Source organism: Manis pentadactyla, chromosome 8 (genome assembly GCF_030020395.1).
Source record: "Manis pentadactyla isolate mManPen7 chromosome 8, mManPen7.hap1, whole genome shotgun sequence".
In the NCBI taxonomy this organism is placed as follows: Eukaryota; Metazoa; Chordata; class Mammalia; order Pholidota; family Manidae; genus Manis; species Manis pentadactyla.
The window spans coordinates 53,505,480-53,521,759 of NC_080026.1; the positions used below are offsets into that span (position 1 = coordinate 53,505,480).

At 43.9% G+C, this 16,280-nt stretch overlaps 1 protein-coding gene across 1 annotated transcript in view; it reads right to left on the bottom strand.

The window, feature by feature from the left end:
• NID1 (nidogen 1) overlaps positions 1–16,280 on the bottom strand; it is a 97,213-nt gene that overhangs the window by 65,497 nt on the left and 15,436 nt on the right. The window contains exons 2-5 of the mRNA XM_036919310.2: positions 9,095–9,394; positions 6,698–6,924; positions 3,876–4,249; positions 1,441–1,590 (exon numbers count right to left, since the gene is read on the bottom strand). Coding sequence (XP_036775205.2) covers positions 1,441–1,590; positions 3,876–4,249; positions 6,698–6,924; positions 9,095–9,394 — 1,051 coding nt within the window. The remainder of the gene's footprint in view (positions 1–1,440; positions 1,591–3,875; positions 4,250–6,697; positions 6,925–9,094; positions 9,395–16,280) is intronic.

Below are 16,280 nucleotides of genomic sequence, written 5' to 3' on the forward strand. Positions count from 1 at the left end.
ATTCTTTCCACCAAACTTTGAGCTCGAAAAATGTTTTAAAAGTAGCAAGAATCCAACAAATATTTAAACCACAACAAATATTTAAACCACAAAACTATTATGAGGCATGTATATAATGTTAAAACAGACAGCCAAACAGTTTGTCATATCTGAGCTTGTCACCAAACACAAAGTGCTCAGCATTTCCAGCTCTGATATTTGGCATGGAAAGCACTAATGAGGTTTCTCTATGAGAATAAGATTTCATCGTAGATTTTGGAGGCTTCTCCTAGGGTGAGAGTAGTATAAGAGCCAAGCCTAAAACAAAGAAGCAAAGGCCTGCCTTCCCTGGGGAGGTAGGATCTGGAAGAAAACAGAAAACACACTTACAGAAGTTAAAAACATCCCTCAAAATTAATGTGAAAAGTATACACAATTTTCTTCCATTACTGTGGATGGTATGTAACAAAACTCACTTGATTTCACTGTGACCCAGAGGGGAACTTTTTTTTTGGCAAATTAAAATAACTGGTTTAACTATAGCTATGGCAGGGGGTTCTGAAAAACAGAAACCATTCCTCCTACGGAGTTTTATTTAGTCTGATTTTGCAAAGGAATTGAGGGTCTTCATTAAATGCACAAGGTAATTTCCAGGGACAAGTGAGGTGACTTGGCATCTGAAGGACAAATGTTCAGGACAGTAGGGTCTTTGTTGTTTTTGTGTTAATTCTCATCTATGGCCGCAGACTCCCATGGGTCTCACTCTCTGAGTAAACTGTTATCTGGACCCCTAGACTTGTGCAGAGAAGATCTGTCTAATCATCTGAGAGCATCAGGACTGGATACAGAGCTCAGAACTGATGGCCCACAGCTGGATGGATCCATTTTAGAGTTAGCCCCACAGTGGGCCTGGTGCTCTAGAACCAACTGTGGGGCCCCCTTGCACTACACCATCACACTGCGGTTTCAGGGGACAAGGAAAGGAAACCCAACAGGAAGGGTGGCCAGAGTAGGCTTTACCTGCTACAAACTGTGGTCTTTCCCAGCCCCCCGTGGCCCTGCTGGCACTTAACCATGATTAGTCAGGACTGTGAACAGTGCCAAATAAGAGGTTTGAAAGAAAATGAAGAAGAGGAGAGGCATTAACAACTCCTCATGCAAGCTGCATAATTTCAACATGCCTTCGTCCTGTGTTAGAAGCAGTTGTAAAGATGGGCTCCCAGTGGCAGTCATTTCTGACATGGAGAAATAGCACAGGAAAGAAGAGACCTCCCTACATCAGAAAAATGGTTAGAGAAGGATGTGAAAGAATGGGAAGCAAGAAGTAAATGTCATTGTTATACAACAAACACTACGCACCCCCAGAGATCTAGGTAAGGCAATATTGCAAAACAAGTCCCAAACAGAAACTTTAGCCCTCCTCTTTCTCCCCCACAAACAGAACACACAAAAGCAAAGTACCTTCTGCGACACATTGCCGGCCGTTGCCAGTATAGCCAGCAACACAGCTGCAGCAGAAGCCCATGGGGAAGTCCCTGCAGTCGGCGTGCACAGAGCACTGGTGTCTGTTGTTGGCACACGTCTGGTGGGAATCTGTGTTGTAGCTGAAAACTGTTCAGAGAAAACACAGCACACTTGTCAGTGCTTCACAGGGCTGTGGACCAGAGCTCTGTTACCCTGTGCACCCTCCAGCCTAGCAGGAAGTCACATCTGCCCAGGCAATTCAGAGACAGGACTCACTACCTGTAGCTCTTTAAAAAGGATAGTGGCTCCATTACTCAACCCACCAAAGGTGAATGGGTCTAAACAGAGTTTGAGAAATCACAAGGGTGAATTATTTTAAAATGCTATCATTTGATGTACCCAGTATGCCTGAAATCAGCATGAGGTTACTGCCACCCAATATCAAATTTAATATGGTATCCATATAATGTAGTCAGAAAGATCCCCCACCTTTTGTGGTGGGGGAAGGGGGAGGGGGTAACTAAAAATATTTTTTTACTTTTTTTTAATTGTGGTAAAATATATATAACATAATGCTTGGCATTATAATCAGCTTAATATATTTTTTTAATTTTGCCCCTCTCTTCTCCCCAGGGGATAACTCAGAAGCTCCCCTACTCAAAAAAGCTGAGTAGAAATAATTCCTCAGTTATACCTGGTCTAAGAGCCTTTGACCCAAGAAACAAAGACTTTCTCCCTATTCCAAATTTCTACCTCCCAGGTTCATGCTATTAGAATTATGAACTGCTCATTATACTTAATCCAGGGCAAATAAATTTGGAACAAAGTTTAAAGGCACAAGAGGGGATGAACTTTTAGAGGAGATAATGGTCCAATTTATATTTGACTATCGTGAGTGAAGATAAAAGGTTAAGTTTACTGCTAGGTAGATTCAACTGCTCCTACCTACTCAGAGGGAATTTCCAGTATGTGTAAAGATATCATTTGAAGCCAAGAACACAGACCCTGAGCTGAGCACATGTGACATTACTGATTGCATAAGCTTTGGCTGCAAGACCAGGGCCCAGCCAGGGTCTATTATGGCTTTGGTATCAGTGGTGACCATTTGGATAACACCAGGAATGCACTGCTGGCTACACAACACTCTCCTTTCTAATGAAAACATTGAAATAACTGGAATAGAGGGACAGGACAGAAAGACATCTGTTTTAGACACATTTGGCGTTTAAATCTAGGTGTTCACCAGTACCAGGTAAAACCATTATAAGTTATTGGGCCAGATATGATCTCATTTCAAAGTGATGGCTGCAAAAATGAGAATTTCAGCTCAACATCTGCAAGCAAACATACCCAACACATCTGGGAGATCACTCTGATACCCAGCTGTAGGAGCCGAGTGCTGTGTGCTAAGAGATGTCAGCATCACCCCAGGAAATCCAGGTTGCAGTGTGTGCAGGAAGAGCCCAGGACATGAACCCTTGTCATCATCTTGCCACTGAAGGGTGCCTCCTCCATTCCTGTGCCTCACAAGTAAGCAAGCACACTACCCCTGGCCACAAGCCTTTGTCCAAGGCTTTGGGATACTCAGTGAACAGTAATGACTATTGTTACGAGCCAAATAAGAACAAGTAAGGAGAAATAAAAATGAGTGAATAATGTGGAATAGAGTATATTTTTCTGAGGGCCTTCTGAGAGCTTCACAGTAGAAACAGTAGAGTTGTAAACCTCATTTAAACTAGACCACACCATTTATATGACTCTTAAAGGATCATAAGTCAACTTGAAGAGCAAAAAATGACAGCTTAGTTTGAATGTCTTTTATAAGACAAAGCAAAGCATGGGGTTCCAATGGTTTTCCCTCAAAATGTAGCAAAAATCTGATATAATACGGTTGACTAGAGGTATCGTATTTTCAAACTATCTTTAAAAGGGAGAGCTACTGATTTTGTATTTTTCAATCTTTACAAACAACTCCAAAACTGACGGAACCTGGGAGGAATAATAATCAACCATTCTTGTTCCAAAACTAAGAGGAAATAAATGCCAAAGATAAACTGCATACATAGCCAAAGGAACTTCTGAAATGTTTTTTCAGGTGGGTGAACATGTTTCTGATCTCAAAAGTCACAAATAAGAAACTAAGTCAAAACAACACAAAAGCACTTTTTTCTTTAAAACAGACCAAAAGCAGGAAATAGGAAACTTGGAAGTGGACCCACTCAGCAGTCTCCATAACCACAGGCCTGATCCCAGAAGATGCTTGGAATTTTTTGAGGCCATGGAGCCAGCCCACCGGTGCTCTGCACCTGTGAGGCGGCCCCACCCCCACAGGCTCTCATCCTCACACACCACCATGGAATGCGCACTGACACCCTTCCGCCACCCTCCTGTCCAGAGAACCAAGTGTTCAACTGCAGCTTAAACGGCCTTACCAACTCCCGTCTCCTCCACTTCATCCACATCTACGACCTGCGGGTGCTGCTGGGAAAACCTCTCCCCCGGCAGCGGGAAAGCCCTGGTTCTCTCCGTGGGAGGCCCCAGGGGTCTCTCGGTAGCCAGGCGACCAGGGGCGAGGACACTTGGCATGTTGTATGTGCCTGTGTCTCCCCTTCTAGGAGCCTCATAGGGGATGGATGTGGTGCCCCCTTCCTCCAGGCTCAGACGTGTCACGGAGTCATAATCTTCGTCATCATACTCTGCTCCATCGTCCAGTCCCAGGTTCACGTCCGAGGGCACCACGCCACTGGCCGTGGCAGGACTCCCAATCTCAAACACCCAGACGCCCTGCTGCCCAGAGTTGCTGCTCCTAGGGGGAAGGACAGGCTTCTTGGAAACAGGCTAGCAACCCAGCAAACAGCCCCATAAGCAAGCAGGAGCCCTGGGATCTGTGTCAACCTGAAACCCACTGCCTGCTTCTGCCTATAGCCAGGTGGGAGGGTGTCTGGTCAGCACAGAGCTGAGTCCATCCAGGGCTGCTGGGCAAGGCCATAACCAAATGTCACAACACTGGCAAAGGCTTGCCCTCAGCCATTTGAGGGGGTGCTCCAGCGCCACGTCAGGCCTTAAAAATGTGGCCTACACTGTGTAGTTGCTGGTCAATGCCCTATCATATGAGCAACCTGCTGACTAGAGTAACTCACTTTCTCCCTTATTCTCTGTCCAGGGTGTGGTGTGATACAAGAAGACATCTATCTTTGGTCTTTGTCTCCAGTTCTGGCTTATAGCTCCTAAAATCCTTGTAATCCCTGGAGGGATGAGTGTGTTTTCATATGCTAACAAGAGAACTGGTGGCTGGGGACCCTAGACAGCTTCCTGTTGGGGGCTGGCCACAAGAAAGACCAACACGTTATTAAAGAGTTGGAATTTTCAGCCCCCTGCCCTGACTTCCAGGGAGGAAAGAGGAGCTGGAGATTCAGTTAGTTACCAATGACCAATGACTTAATCAGGCATGCCTATGTGAGTAAAAACCCCTACAGGATGAGCTTGGAGAGCTTTTAGGTTGGCAAACACCTCAAGGTGCTAAGGGAGTGGTGCACCCCAAGAGGGTATGGAAGCTCCAAGCCCTCTTACCCCATACCTTGCCCTCTGTCTCTCTTCCATTTGTCTCTTCCTGAGTTGTATCCCTTCAGATAAACTGGTAACAGTAAGTGAAGTGCTTTCTTAAGGTCTGTGAGCTGTTCCAGCAAATTATCAAACCTGAGCAGGGGGTCATGGAAACCCATTTGCAGCTGGTTGATCAGATGTACAGGTGGCAACCTGGGACAGTCTTATAGGGCTGAGCCTTTAACCTGTGGGGTCTTTGCTCACTTGGGTGGTTAGTGTCAGAATTAAATTGAATTGCAGGACACCCAGTTGTGTCCAGAGAATTGTAGAATTGGTTGGTGTGGGGAAAAAAAATACCCCATATTTGGTGTCAGAGTAAAAACAGCACAGTCTTGGCTTATTAGATATCCCAACTCTATTAGTTGTGGAATCTCAGACAGGTCTCAGCTTACCTTTTTATGTTCAAAAGGTATCGTGAAACACCAGTGAGATTCAGAACCTAAAAGCATTTTATAATTATAAAATAAAATAGAATAACCCTGATCTCTACTTCTTGCTCCACCAATTTTACTGTTCTTATGTGTCTAAGATTAGAAGTGCTCCTATCATAAATTATTAAAATGACCAGATTATACCACAGGAAGAAGGGGCACACATTACTCACTGGAGAACATTGAGCAAAAAAATGGGGTGGAATGGGGGATGAAGAATCAAGAAAGCCCTACAGAAATAGGACATCTAATCAATCTGCCTGCTTGGGACCCAAGTGAAGGCAGTGTCATGCAGGAGCTTGCCTGCAGCAGCTCGTGAAAGCCAGTTGTTAAAATACTGGGAATCTCACAAACCAGTTAGTAAACACAGCCCTTGTAAAAAACGAAATTATGTAAACTTAAATTAAATAAATTATATTTAAAACAAAGGCAATAAATATTCAAACCTTGTCACATTAGAATTATTTTACCACCATCTATGTTTTCTTGAAGTTAATTAAGTCTATGGCATGTGTATGCTAAGAAGACTATGTAATGGTTCATCTTTTTTAAACTCCACGTTGAGCAAGATAATGTGAGGCCGTGGTAGGAGTATTTACACCATGGAAATGGCAAACACTGTAAATGAGAGCTTCACCCACCCCATAAAGCCAGTTGTTAAGTGTACCATTAAGTAAAGAGCAGAGGAGTCTTAGGCTTAATTTGATAATATGAATTGGGTGGAGGGGAGGGTTCCTTTCTTTACTGCTTAAAGAATAATGGCAGAAGAAAGATTTTAATTTTAGGAAAAGCTTAGAAAAAGTCTGAGCTCTACCCACTTTTTCCAAATTCTACAAAATAACCTAAGAGAACACTGTTTCTCTTTGTAAGAATTTTCTCCTTAATCAATTTGGGGGCAAAAGGGTTTTCTTAGCCTCAGGTTCATAGCAGGAGACAGGTCTGAATACCTATTATTTCTAACTTTGTACTCAAAAGAAGATGGTAGAAACTGTTTCAAATGAGGATGATAATCTGAAAAACAGGATACCTGTTCATCTTAAGAGTATATTTCCTTAGTTCATCAGGAAAAAGCACTATATAATATAAAAACTATCTACAAAATTAAAATCCATGGGGACATTTTTAGGCAATGTTCTGTAAAACCCTTTAGATCTTTAATAAAATAATGAAATGATACTCTTATTAAGGGGAGAATCTACTGAAGAAGGAAGAAAACATACTTGGCCAAATTTCCAATCGCTTCTCTGTCATTAGCAAATATATTGTAAGCGCCATCGCTGTTCCACAGGGATCCCCCTGAGCCTTGACTAAATGCCACCACAGCGGGGACATGGCTCTTGTCCTTTTTGGAGAATGTTGTGTGGAACTGCAGACCATCTTCAGGATAAAGGAAAATGGCGTAGGTGCTGGAATCAGAGGAGGCCAGAACAGCCTGGAATGTGTTTCTCTGTGAAGATGAGTTAAAATTCAGTTACTCAGGAAAATATCTACAGATCTTAAAATGTGCTATTCACCAGACTCCACATAGAAAGTACAGAGATGGCAGAATAAGTACCTTATTCTAAAAGAAGGTCTTGTAGCAAGGGCCAAGTATTCCAGGAGAGCTCCACTTAACTAACTCTATGACTATGTCGACATGAAATGTTTTAATTAATGAATGAATACGTTCTGCATAACTGTGACCTTAAGGTTAATCAAAAATTATAGAGATGGTACCTCTAGATGGTGGCCTAAATCTCCCACAACTTTGCAAATTCTTACCCTTAGAATTTGCTTCCATGGCCATTAAACATACCCAACCACACCCACCATTTGGCATACAGGTATTCAGTTCTAGGCACCACACAGTAAGAAAGGTAATGAGCTTTGGGAGCACACAGTTGTGGATCGAAGTCGTTGTTCTACTCGTTGGTTGTGTGACCTTGGGCATGCTATGTTACTTCAGCTCTTGGACTCCATTTCTGAATCTGTAAGATGGAGACAAGGCCACCTACTTCACAGAAATATTAGGAGGACTATATGGGAGGGCATATGCAGGGCCAGACACAGAAAAAGTGTTTCTTAAGTGTTAGTACCTTTCCCACATGCCAGGCATTGCGCTGAGCAATGTAGATGCAAAGGATAGAAATGTGCATTCTGCGAATTTATGGTCCAAATGGGGAACTGACGTGCACAAAACATTGCAAAGCTGGGGAACAGATTCTGTAACAGTGTTGTGTGCAAGCACATAGGATCCATAGGATGAAGTGCCCAAGGTTGGGAGAGGCGGGAGCAGAGGCGGCTATTGGAATCTGAAGGACCGCCCGACAGCTGTAATGAGAGTCGGGGAGCAGACGTCACAAGCAGAGGACAGCAAGTACATGGTACTGTGGGTCAAAAAAAAAAGGCACGATCAGGGCATTGCAAAGAATTTGACACAGCTGCTGCAAAGAGTATGCAGACAAGGAAGGGTTAGGGGAGATTAGGCCAGAGCGGCAAGCTGGAGCTCTGTACTCGGGGTCAGGCGTTGATCACTCAAGTGAAAGGGACTCACACTCAAGAAATTCAAGGTTTTAAGCAGTTTCCAAGTACAGCACTCAGGTACACACAGGTGGCAAAGCAAAATGAGTCATGCAGGCCAATAACAGACTTTTTCCAAAGTGTCTTCTGTGGAATGTAATGGGTCTTATTGGGGAGGGAACAATGGGTATGGCCAAAAGGTTTGGGAGCTGCTAAATTAAATTAATCTAAGCAGGGTTATCTATTGTAGGACTTTCCAGAGTGAGTCATCAAGAGAGATACAGTTTTAGCATTTCCCAAACTTATTTGGCCAGGGGCTTGGTGGGGCTTTTTTCAAGGACAGTCTGGAAGGACTACCATTCTGTGGTGCACACTTTGGGAACTACTAACCTGGAACACCTTTCAAGTGTCTCTCTACCCTGTAATACTATACAAATGTAACCATGGTGGAACGAAATTATTTTTTCCAAGGAGAAACTGAGGCATGTCCTAAAGAGTTATGTCAGATTTGTTGGAGACAGCTTCTTGACCCTCTCAGATATTCACCTTCCTTCACGGCTAGTCCAAACTCTACACCCCCTTTACAGGCTTCCCTGACCACCGAGGCCCCAGAGAGGCCCACTGGTGGATTACAATACACTTGGCTCTGAACCACTCACACGGTGCAAATGGCTCTTGTCAACCCAACCAGAGGTGGGCCTTACCTTTATTTCTTAAGCACATGTCTCAAGCCTACTTTGTTGCTTCATTATTCTACCCATCACTTCATGTTAGTAACCTCTCTCTTTAACTAGAACCCACCCCCCACTGCCCACCCCCCAAAGGAAGAGCAGCTAGGGGATGCAGTTTATGAACCTGTTCTGGCCATGCAGCAGTCTTCTCAGGAACTGGCTTTCTCTACATCTAATCATCACTAAAACACAGACTTACACAGCCTTGAAGCTAAAGCTTTTGGAAGTCTTGGACCTGCAAGTTCCAACCGAGCAGATTTTCTTTCATGTGATCTGACTTTATTGGTACAGAGGCACGATGCACATAAACGCAGTGCTTCCTGGCAGACCACAGTGCAGACGCCCACCTATTGCACTGCTTGCATGTGTACCCGGGTGAGTGCTCACCTTGCTTTCCTGGGCAGGGTCCTGGCTTGGCCCTTGGTAGGGGGCCACAGATTCCCAAGTGGCAACCACCACGCTACTGGGCTGGAAAGAGACTTCAGGGAACCCTCTCTGGACACTATCTGCGGCCAGCTGAGTGACAGAGGGGGATAAATCTTCTCGATAGTAAACCTTCCCAAGGCCACCTGTCGTGTCCAAGTCTGCCAGGAAAGGTGCGACTGCTCCGAAGGTCGGTGGGAAGAGCCCAGGAGAGGATTCTTTGGCTGGCGGTTCCATCATGGCAATCATGCCATTTGTGGTAACCTGTGCAAAACCAAGACTAGTTCAGAGGAGTATAGAGACAACGTCTTCCTCAGGGGGACTGAGCTCCCACTGGCAGAACGCTGCACGCATGCCTCATATTCTGCAAAGCACCATTCAGACATGAGCTATCTAAGCCAGTGGAGGAATCAGGGCACACTAGGGCTGTGCTGAGTGCTGAGGGTCCACAAATGGGTCACACACAGTCTCTGCCTTCAAGGAACCCACAGTCCAGAAATCCAGTCTAAAGGACTGATACCAACAGAGGATGATATATAGTAAGTTAACAATAAGTACAGGGTCAAGAAGTAAATTTGAATGGGACATTATGATACCATTATTGTGAATAGTTTGGTGTGTTAGGGTAATAGCTAACATTTACTAAATGTTTACCATGTTCCAGGCATCTTGTTAACATCTACTCCCCAGGAGAACTCCGTAGACTGCGTACTACTACTATCCACATTTTTTCTGATGGGGAAAAGAGGTAAGTTAATCACTTTGTCAAAAATCACCAATAAGTGGCAGCACTGGGATTGAACCCAAGAAGCCCAACTTCAAAGTTGACCCTCTTAATCACCTCCCTGAAATCAGTTATAACTGCCTATAACTGTTCTTATCCAGCTAAAACTCACACTCCTTGGGAAAATAGAAAGCGACCAACAGCCATCCAGTGGGTGGGGGTGGAAGTGACATGACTTGGGCCCCTGCAAAGCCATGTGAAGAATGAGGCTTTAACTCCTCTCACTGCTGTTGGGCACAGTCGACTGGGTCCACAGAACACCAGTTCCAGTGGTCTTTGTACTTTGAGAATGTGCGAATTTTTTAGTCTCCTAATCAAATGGGAGAGATTTTTGCAAATGGCACCTTAGTTTGTACTGAGAGGCTGCAGAGTGTAAGAATACCATGCAAAAAAAGGGACTCTCGTTTGTGCAGGAACTGATTAGCAGATCCTCCCATAGCCTGATCCTTCACACTTTGGACCTCATCACAGAGGAGGGGTAGGAGTGGGCAAGAAGAGCAGGAACATAGGGCAAACCCTTGCAACAATGCAAAGAACAGGTAGAAAGGCTCAGTGTGGTGAAGCCAACTGTGGCCCAGGAGGGAAAAGAGTGTAAGTTTGGGGAGTTCAGTTTGGACTTAGCCAAACCCTCCCTTTACCAAACGTCACGTGCTGTTCACTGGTCAGGTAGCACATTCTCCATCACGAGCTGGTACCAGCAATGGTTTTCTCAAATAGGCTGACAGGTTGCTGAGAAGGAGTCGGAGCAGGAGTTGGGCAGGAGCTTGGCCCAGCTGGTTTCTCACCCGCTTCCTCCCCCAGCCCATCCCAATAGCTCCCAGCACAAGCATCCCAACGGGTATGCATGTGGGAGCGTGGGAACCAGCTCACTTCTCAAGCCAGAAGCAGGCAGTTACCAGCTGCTAGTAGAAGTGATCACACGGAGGCCACATACAGACAATGTTATGTTAAAAAGCTGTATTCCTGTGAAATTTAAGTTGGTCCAAGAATTTTGAACACTCCTGGTGACTTTTATTATGTAGAATCTGGGCACAGGAATGTTTCTCTTTTGTAAGGAATGCTTTGGGGCTTGAGCTTTTAAACAAGTATCACGAAGCGCTGCACATGCTTTGGACGAAGACCACATAACCCTTGTTAGTGTTAGATTATTTTTATGGCACATCAACTGCACTGTCTGTGATAATGAAGAAAGATCACATCAAAGATAAATGTCATCTACTGAACATTCAGAAGTTTTATCTGAGTCTTAGCTTTAAAGTTCGCCCCAGTAAATGTGGCTTTTTTTCAGGTTTTTTCAGCTATACCAGTAAGTGGTAGACTTGCCAGTCTCACCTCACAAATCTGTCAAGCATGGGAGGCTCCTACTAGCCTTGTTCCTTTTTTCCATCGTTTTCAAGTCAAGTAATTGAATAGAAGGGTGGGGAGCACACCACAGAGAAAGTCACACAGTCATCTGTCCAGGTGTCCAGGGCTATTGCCATGACTGCCATTCACCAGCTGCTTAAGCCAGGACACTTGGGAGTCAGACTGACTCTTTCCTCTTTCTCATCGCATGTCCTGCGTGTCCTAAGTATGTGGCACTTTCTCCATCCCTGCTACCATTTCATCCCCTACTCATGCACTCAACTGACTGGCTCTTTCTCACCCTCCAGGGCTCAGCTGAAATAACACCTGCTAAGAGAGCCTTTTCCGTGTACCCGGTGTAGGCTGGAGGCCCCTTTCTCCCTCCTCTCACTCCCTGACCCCGTTTACATCTCTGTCTCCTATTTGTTTCCTTCTAGGCATGCACCACAGTTGGTAATGATCCCACTTACTTGTCCACTGGCTCTGCCACAGTCCTCACTAGGTGGGGCATCCCTCAAGGGTGGGGACCATGACCCTCTGGGTCACCACTTTAGCTGCGAAGCTTATATGCTGCTGGCATGGGTTGGTCTCTCCCTCCTGGCCTCCTCCAGGAAATGGGGTGGCAAGGCTCACATAGGAGAAGGCCTGCATACAAAGGTTGTTTTTAGAAATAATGCCTGAAGAAGCATGAGTTCCTCTGGTGAGCCACTTGAGGGGGTCACAGCACCCCATATCACTGAGGTCCTTCCACTGGAATGGAGCACCGGATACTAAAAGAAGAGTGTGCATAAATGTGAACCAATAACCTGACTCTGAGCAAGTCTCTAGATCTCCCAGTTTCCAGGAATTACAGGGCCAGAAGAACACATTAAATGATACCATAGGGGACATGATCAGCAAAATCCAGAATGTGGGATATTCGGAAGGACACACACCCAATTTCTTTAATTAATACATTGCAAGAAAAAAGGAAGTGAGGAGAACCTGTGGATTTAGAAATCGCAGGAAGTCCTAGGAACTGTATCTACCACATGCAATGTGTGGTCTTCGGCTGGCTCCTGATTTAAACCAGTCAACTGAAAAGCAAAATAAAACATTTTATAAACCTATTTTGATATTGGATGACATTAGGAATTAATATTTTGGGTGATAGTGACTTTGCTGTTTTGTTTAAAAAAAGAGTCATTTTTTAGAGATGCATTCTGAAATATTTCCAATGAAATAAAATGTCTGGGATTTGCTTAGAAACAATCCAGTTTAGGTGAGGGGTTAGTATTAGTGATAAGCAGGGATATAAATGAAACTAGATAAGCCACAAAGTGATACTTGTTGAAACGGAGTGATCCAAGGGAGCACATTATAATATTCTATTTTTTGCATGTGTTGTGGTTGAAATTTTCCATAATAAAAAGGTTTTCTGAATGCATAATGAATGTAATTGATCTAAAGTTAAGAAAAGAAGGGTAGATAGCTTTTATGAATAAGATAATATCAAGGTTCTCTGCCCGGAGGAGGGCCTGAGTTCATTGTGTGAATCCCTCCCTCCCTGGGGCGCCCCAACTCTCCCCAACAGCCCTTGACTCTCTGCTACCAGGGATTTTCAAGAGGGCTAGTTGCCCTGGGTGTGTTAGACTGTTCATGAGCAGAAGGTGCTTGCAGTTAAAGGACTCTGTAGTTAAAGCTGATCAAAGGTTACAGAGCCTCGAGGCTCCCTATGCAGAGTGCCAAGTCCAGAGGAAGCAATCATTGAGCACAAGAATAATACAGCACCAGTATGGCTTTCTCTTCACCACCTGCGTGCTAGCTAAAAAAATGCCATGGAGTATGGGACCAGATTTTAGTTTTGATATGAATGTTGGTGAATAGAAGGCTGGAGTAGAAATACATGTGCTGGAAAAAAATTTTTTTAATGCTTACACGTCTCCAGACTCGCCATGGTGTTTCACCCAGCTAACACAGAATGCTCTGGCATCCATGGTCCCCTCTGCCTTGCAGACCCTTCCTCAGCTTTTGTCCTTGCAGAACCTCTGTCTCCTCATGAAGCCATCCTCCCCTCCCAAGCAGGGTTTACCATCAGCTCCTTTATGTCTGCACCTCTCTCCCTCTTGCTAAAAAATAAGACAACAGGCACAAAATGGAGTCACTTCTGCTCAGCCCCACTTAACCAAATGGAGACTTAATTTGATTACACTTTCTGCCCTCCCCAGAACGGAATCTTAAACCAGTCAGTCAGGAATCATCTGACCAGCACTAGTTGCGTAATCTGGCAGATAGACCTCTGCCATCCCCTAGGGGGAAATAACTTTGCAATAACCAACCGCCTTTTTTGCCAGAAAACTTCCTTGTTCCCACTCCCTTCTGCCTATAAAAGTCTTTCATTTTGTACAACTCCTTGGAGCTCCTTTCTGTCTGTTAGATGGGATGCTGCCTCAGTCAAGCTGATTTTTGCTCAAATAAACTCTTAAAAATTCTAATATGCCTTAGTTGATCTTTTAACAGGTTGCAATTAGCCCTTTGGAGCCCCGACTCCCAATGGCATCGGCACAATCCTTGTTCATACCGCGTAAGTCTTGTGGAGTGAATGTGCTCCTGACAAATCCATCTGAATTATTAACAGAGCTTTAATAGTAATAATGATGATGATGACGTTGAGGACACTGATGCTGTTATTGTCTTAAGGTAACTCAGACTAGCCAGATATTGCCTCCTTGAAGTTCATAGTGGAGTAAATAATATACTACTTCTCTCTTGAACAGCAGCTACTTTCAGCACATTTCTTGATATAAATATTGCCCTGTAATCTTACTTACAGTTCACACTGGGTAAGAGAAGTCTTAGCAAAATTAAACTTCAGCTCAGTATGTTAGCAGTGTAATGCCTCTTTATAGATTTGCTCACTCCAAGAAACACACCAAACAGTAGACTCTTCATCCAGCTACCCAGGGCACAACACTGTCAATTATATCAGTAAACATTTTGCCCAGGGCAAAAATGTCAAGCATCACATGGCTAACAGCTGGATCCATTTACGTACAATTGTTTCAAATCAGCTGGCAGTAGGAAGAGGGTAGACAGAACAGCAAGCTCAGAATGGGGGCACTTAAAAAGATACTTCCTGTCTTGTGTTCATCTTTAAAGTGAACTAACAGACAGCACAAATCACTGGAGAGGGTCTAGACTCCATAAATTAAAATTAGATTCTTTGTATTTAAATGCATACCAAAGAAGTAAAACAACAGCTACCTTTTTAGGCTGAAATGAGGCTAATTGCAGTCCTCAGGGCAGAAAGCAGCCTGCAGCAGTGGGAAAGCTTTCTCCAAAACAGATGTGGTTAAGAACACTTGAGGTAGGCACAAATAAGTAACAAATGGGATCATTTTGGAAATGCAAATTGCTGTATGAGAAGACAATGAAATTGCATAATGCTGCAGAAGTGAATGGGTGGGTGGAAGCAGGAACTTAAAGGTAAAGAATGGAAGGCCAACAAATTTGTTGAATGTCTTCTAAGTGTGAGTACCTTTACTAAAACAGTTTGCATTTTTTAGGATTTAAGACAACCATCCGTCTTTTCACATATATAAAACAGACGAGGAAATGATACGAAAGTTATCTAATGTCACACACAAGATGAAACCAAACTTCAAACCCACATCTGCTAGGGTCCATAACCCGTGCTCTTTCTGTCACATAAGGCCGCCAAGTTTAAAGGAATTGGAAGCAAAAGTCCAGGAGGCTGCAAAGTTTCATGGGATAGCTTCATGGATAGAGACTGGGCAGATAGACAAAGCTGGAAAACTTAAAGGGCCTAAGAAAAGGAAGACTTGTAGAGAAGTCCAGGAAATAGCTAAATCCATGTACAATCAAACTGGCCGTTGACTGATAACAAGCCTAAAGCCCAAGGGAGATTGGGCCTGACGCACTGACAAGGCACTTTACAATTTACAAAAAACATTTTTACTTGAGCTACATCTTTAAACATAGTAAAGTAGGTATTAATATCATCTTTAGTCTTCATTTGAGAAAAAGTGACTTTCAGTTTACAGGGCTTGCCTAAATCCTATACTAGAAGTGCCAGAACAAAACTCTAAGTCAAAACTGCAAACTTTTTCCCATTAACCCCACAGAACCAGAGAAATGGCTCTAAGATAGAGCAGAGGACATGGGACAAGCATTATGATTAATTTTTTCCTGCCTATGAAGAAAAATGCTGAGATATAAACAGTATAGTAAGAACAGGAGAGATTCCATCTGAGGCTAAGATTCCATTTTAAAAACTAGGGAGTTAGGAGGTAAGATTTCTAACGTACTTTGTGATAATTAGCCAACACCGACCCTATCTTAAGGCAGGGCAAGCAGTCCTAAATGATATGTTTCCACTGCTTGAGGGTAACCACTATCTTGAAAAACAGGATCAATCAATTCCTTGGGTTAAGTTTATCTTACAGAATATCCAGAGGACTGACTGTGGATGGTGACATAATGCCTCTCACCAGAGACGGACACCATGAGACCACATGCCAAGCCTATGCTCCCTCCCCTGGCCCTTTACTCCATTCTTGAAATCCTTAAAAGACAGGAATCCTCAGCCTTTAAGCACACCTCCTTTCTGAGGCATAGTGTTTACTTTGCCTTAAATAAACCCTTCTTGCTGCTCAGATTATTGAGTCTGTTTTGTTTCTGCACTCTTCCAAGCCTCTTGGGAGATTAATAAGAAACCCCTTTTTCCCAGTTGTAAGCATCTTGGTTACTTTGCTATTTCATTCAATTTTCTAGACTTGAGCACTAGTCTTCTCTCTTTCTCTGTTCTACTTATGACAGGTAGGGAGAGGCTACTGAGATCTCTGATTTGGGCTTGCAAGTTCCTGTCACCTGGGTGATCCAGATAGGGTTGCAGCTGTATGATCATGCCCTTTAGTAGCCTGCCCGAAAATCTCCTTTCTTTTGCTTCAGCAAGTTCTCAAAACATAATCTCACTCCATCAAGTACTGTGTGGCTCCCCCAAATCCTGGGTGGTAGGGGCTT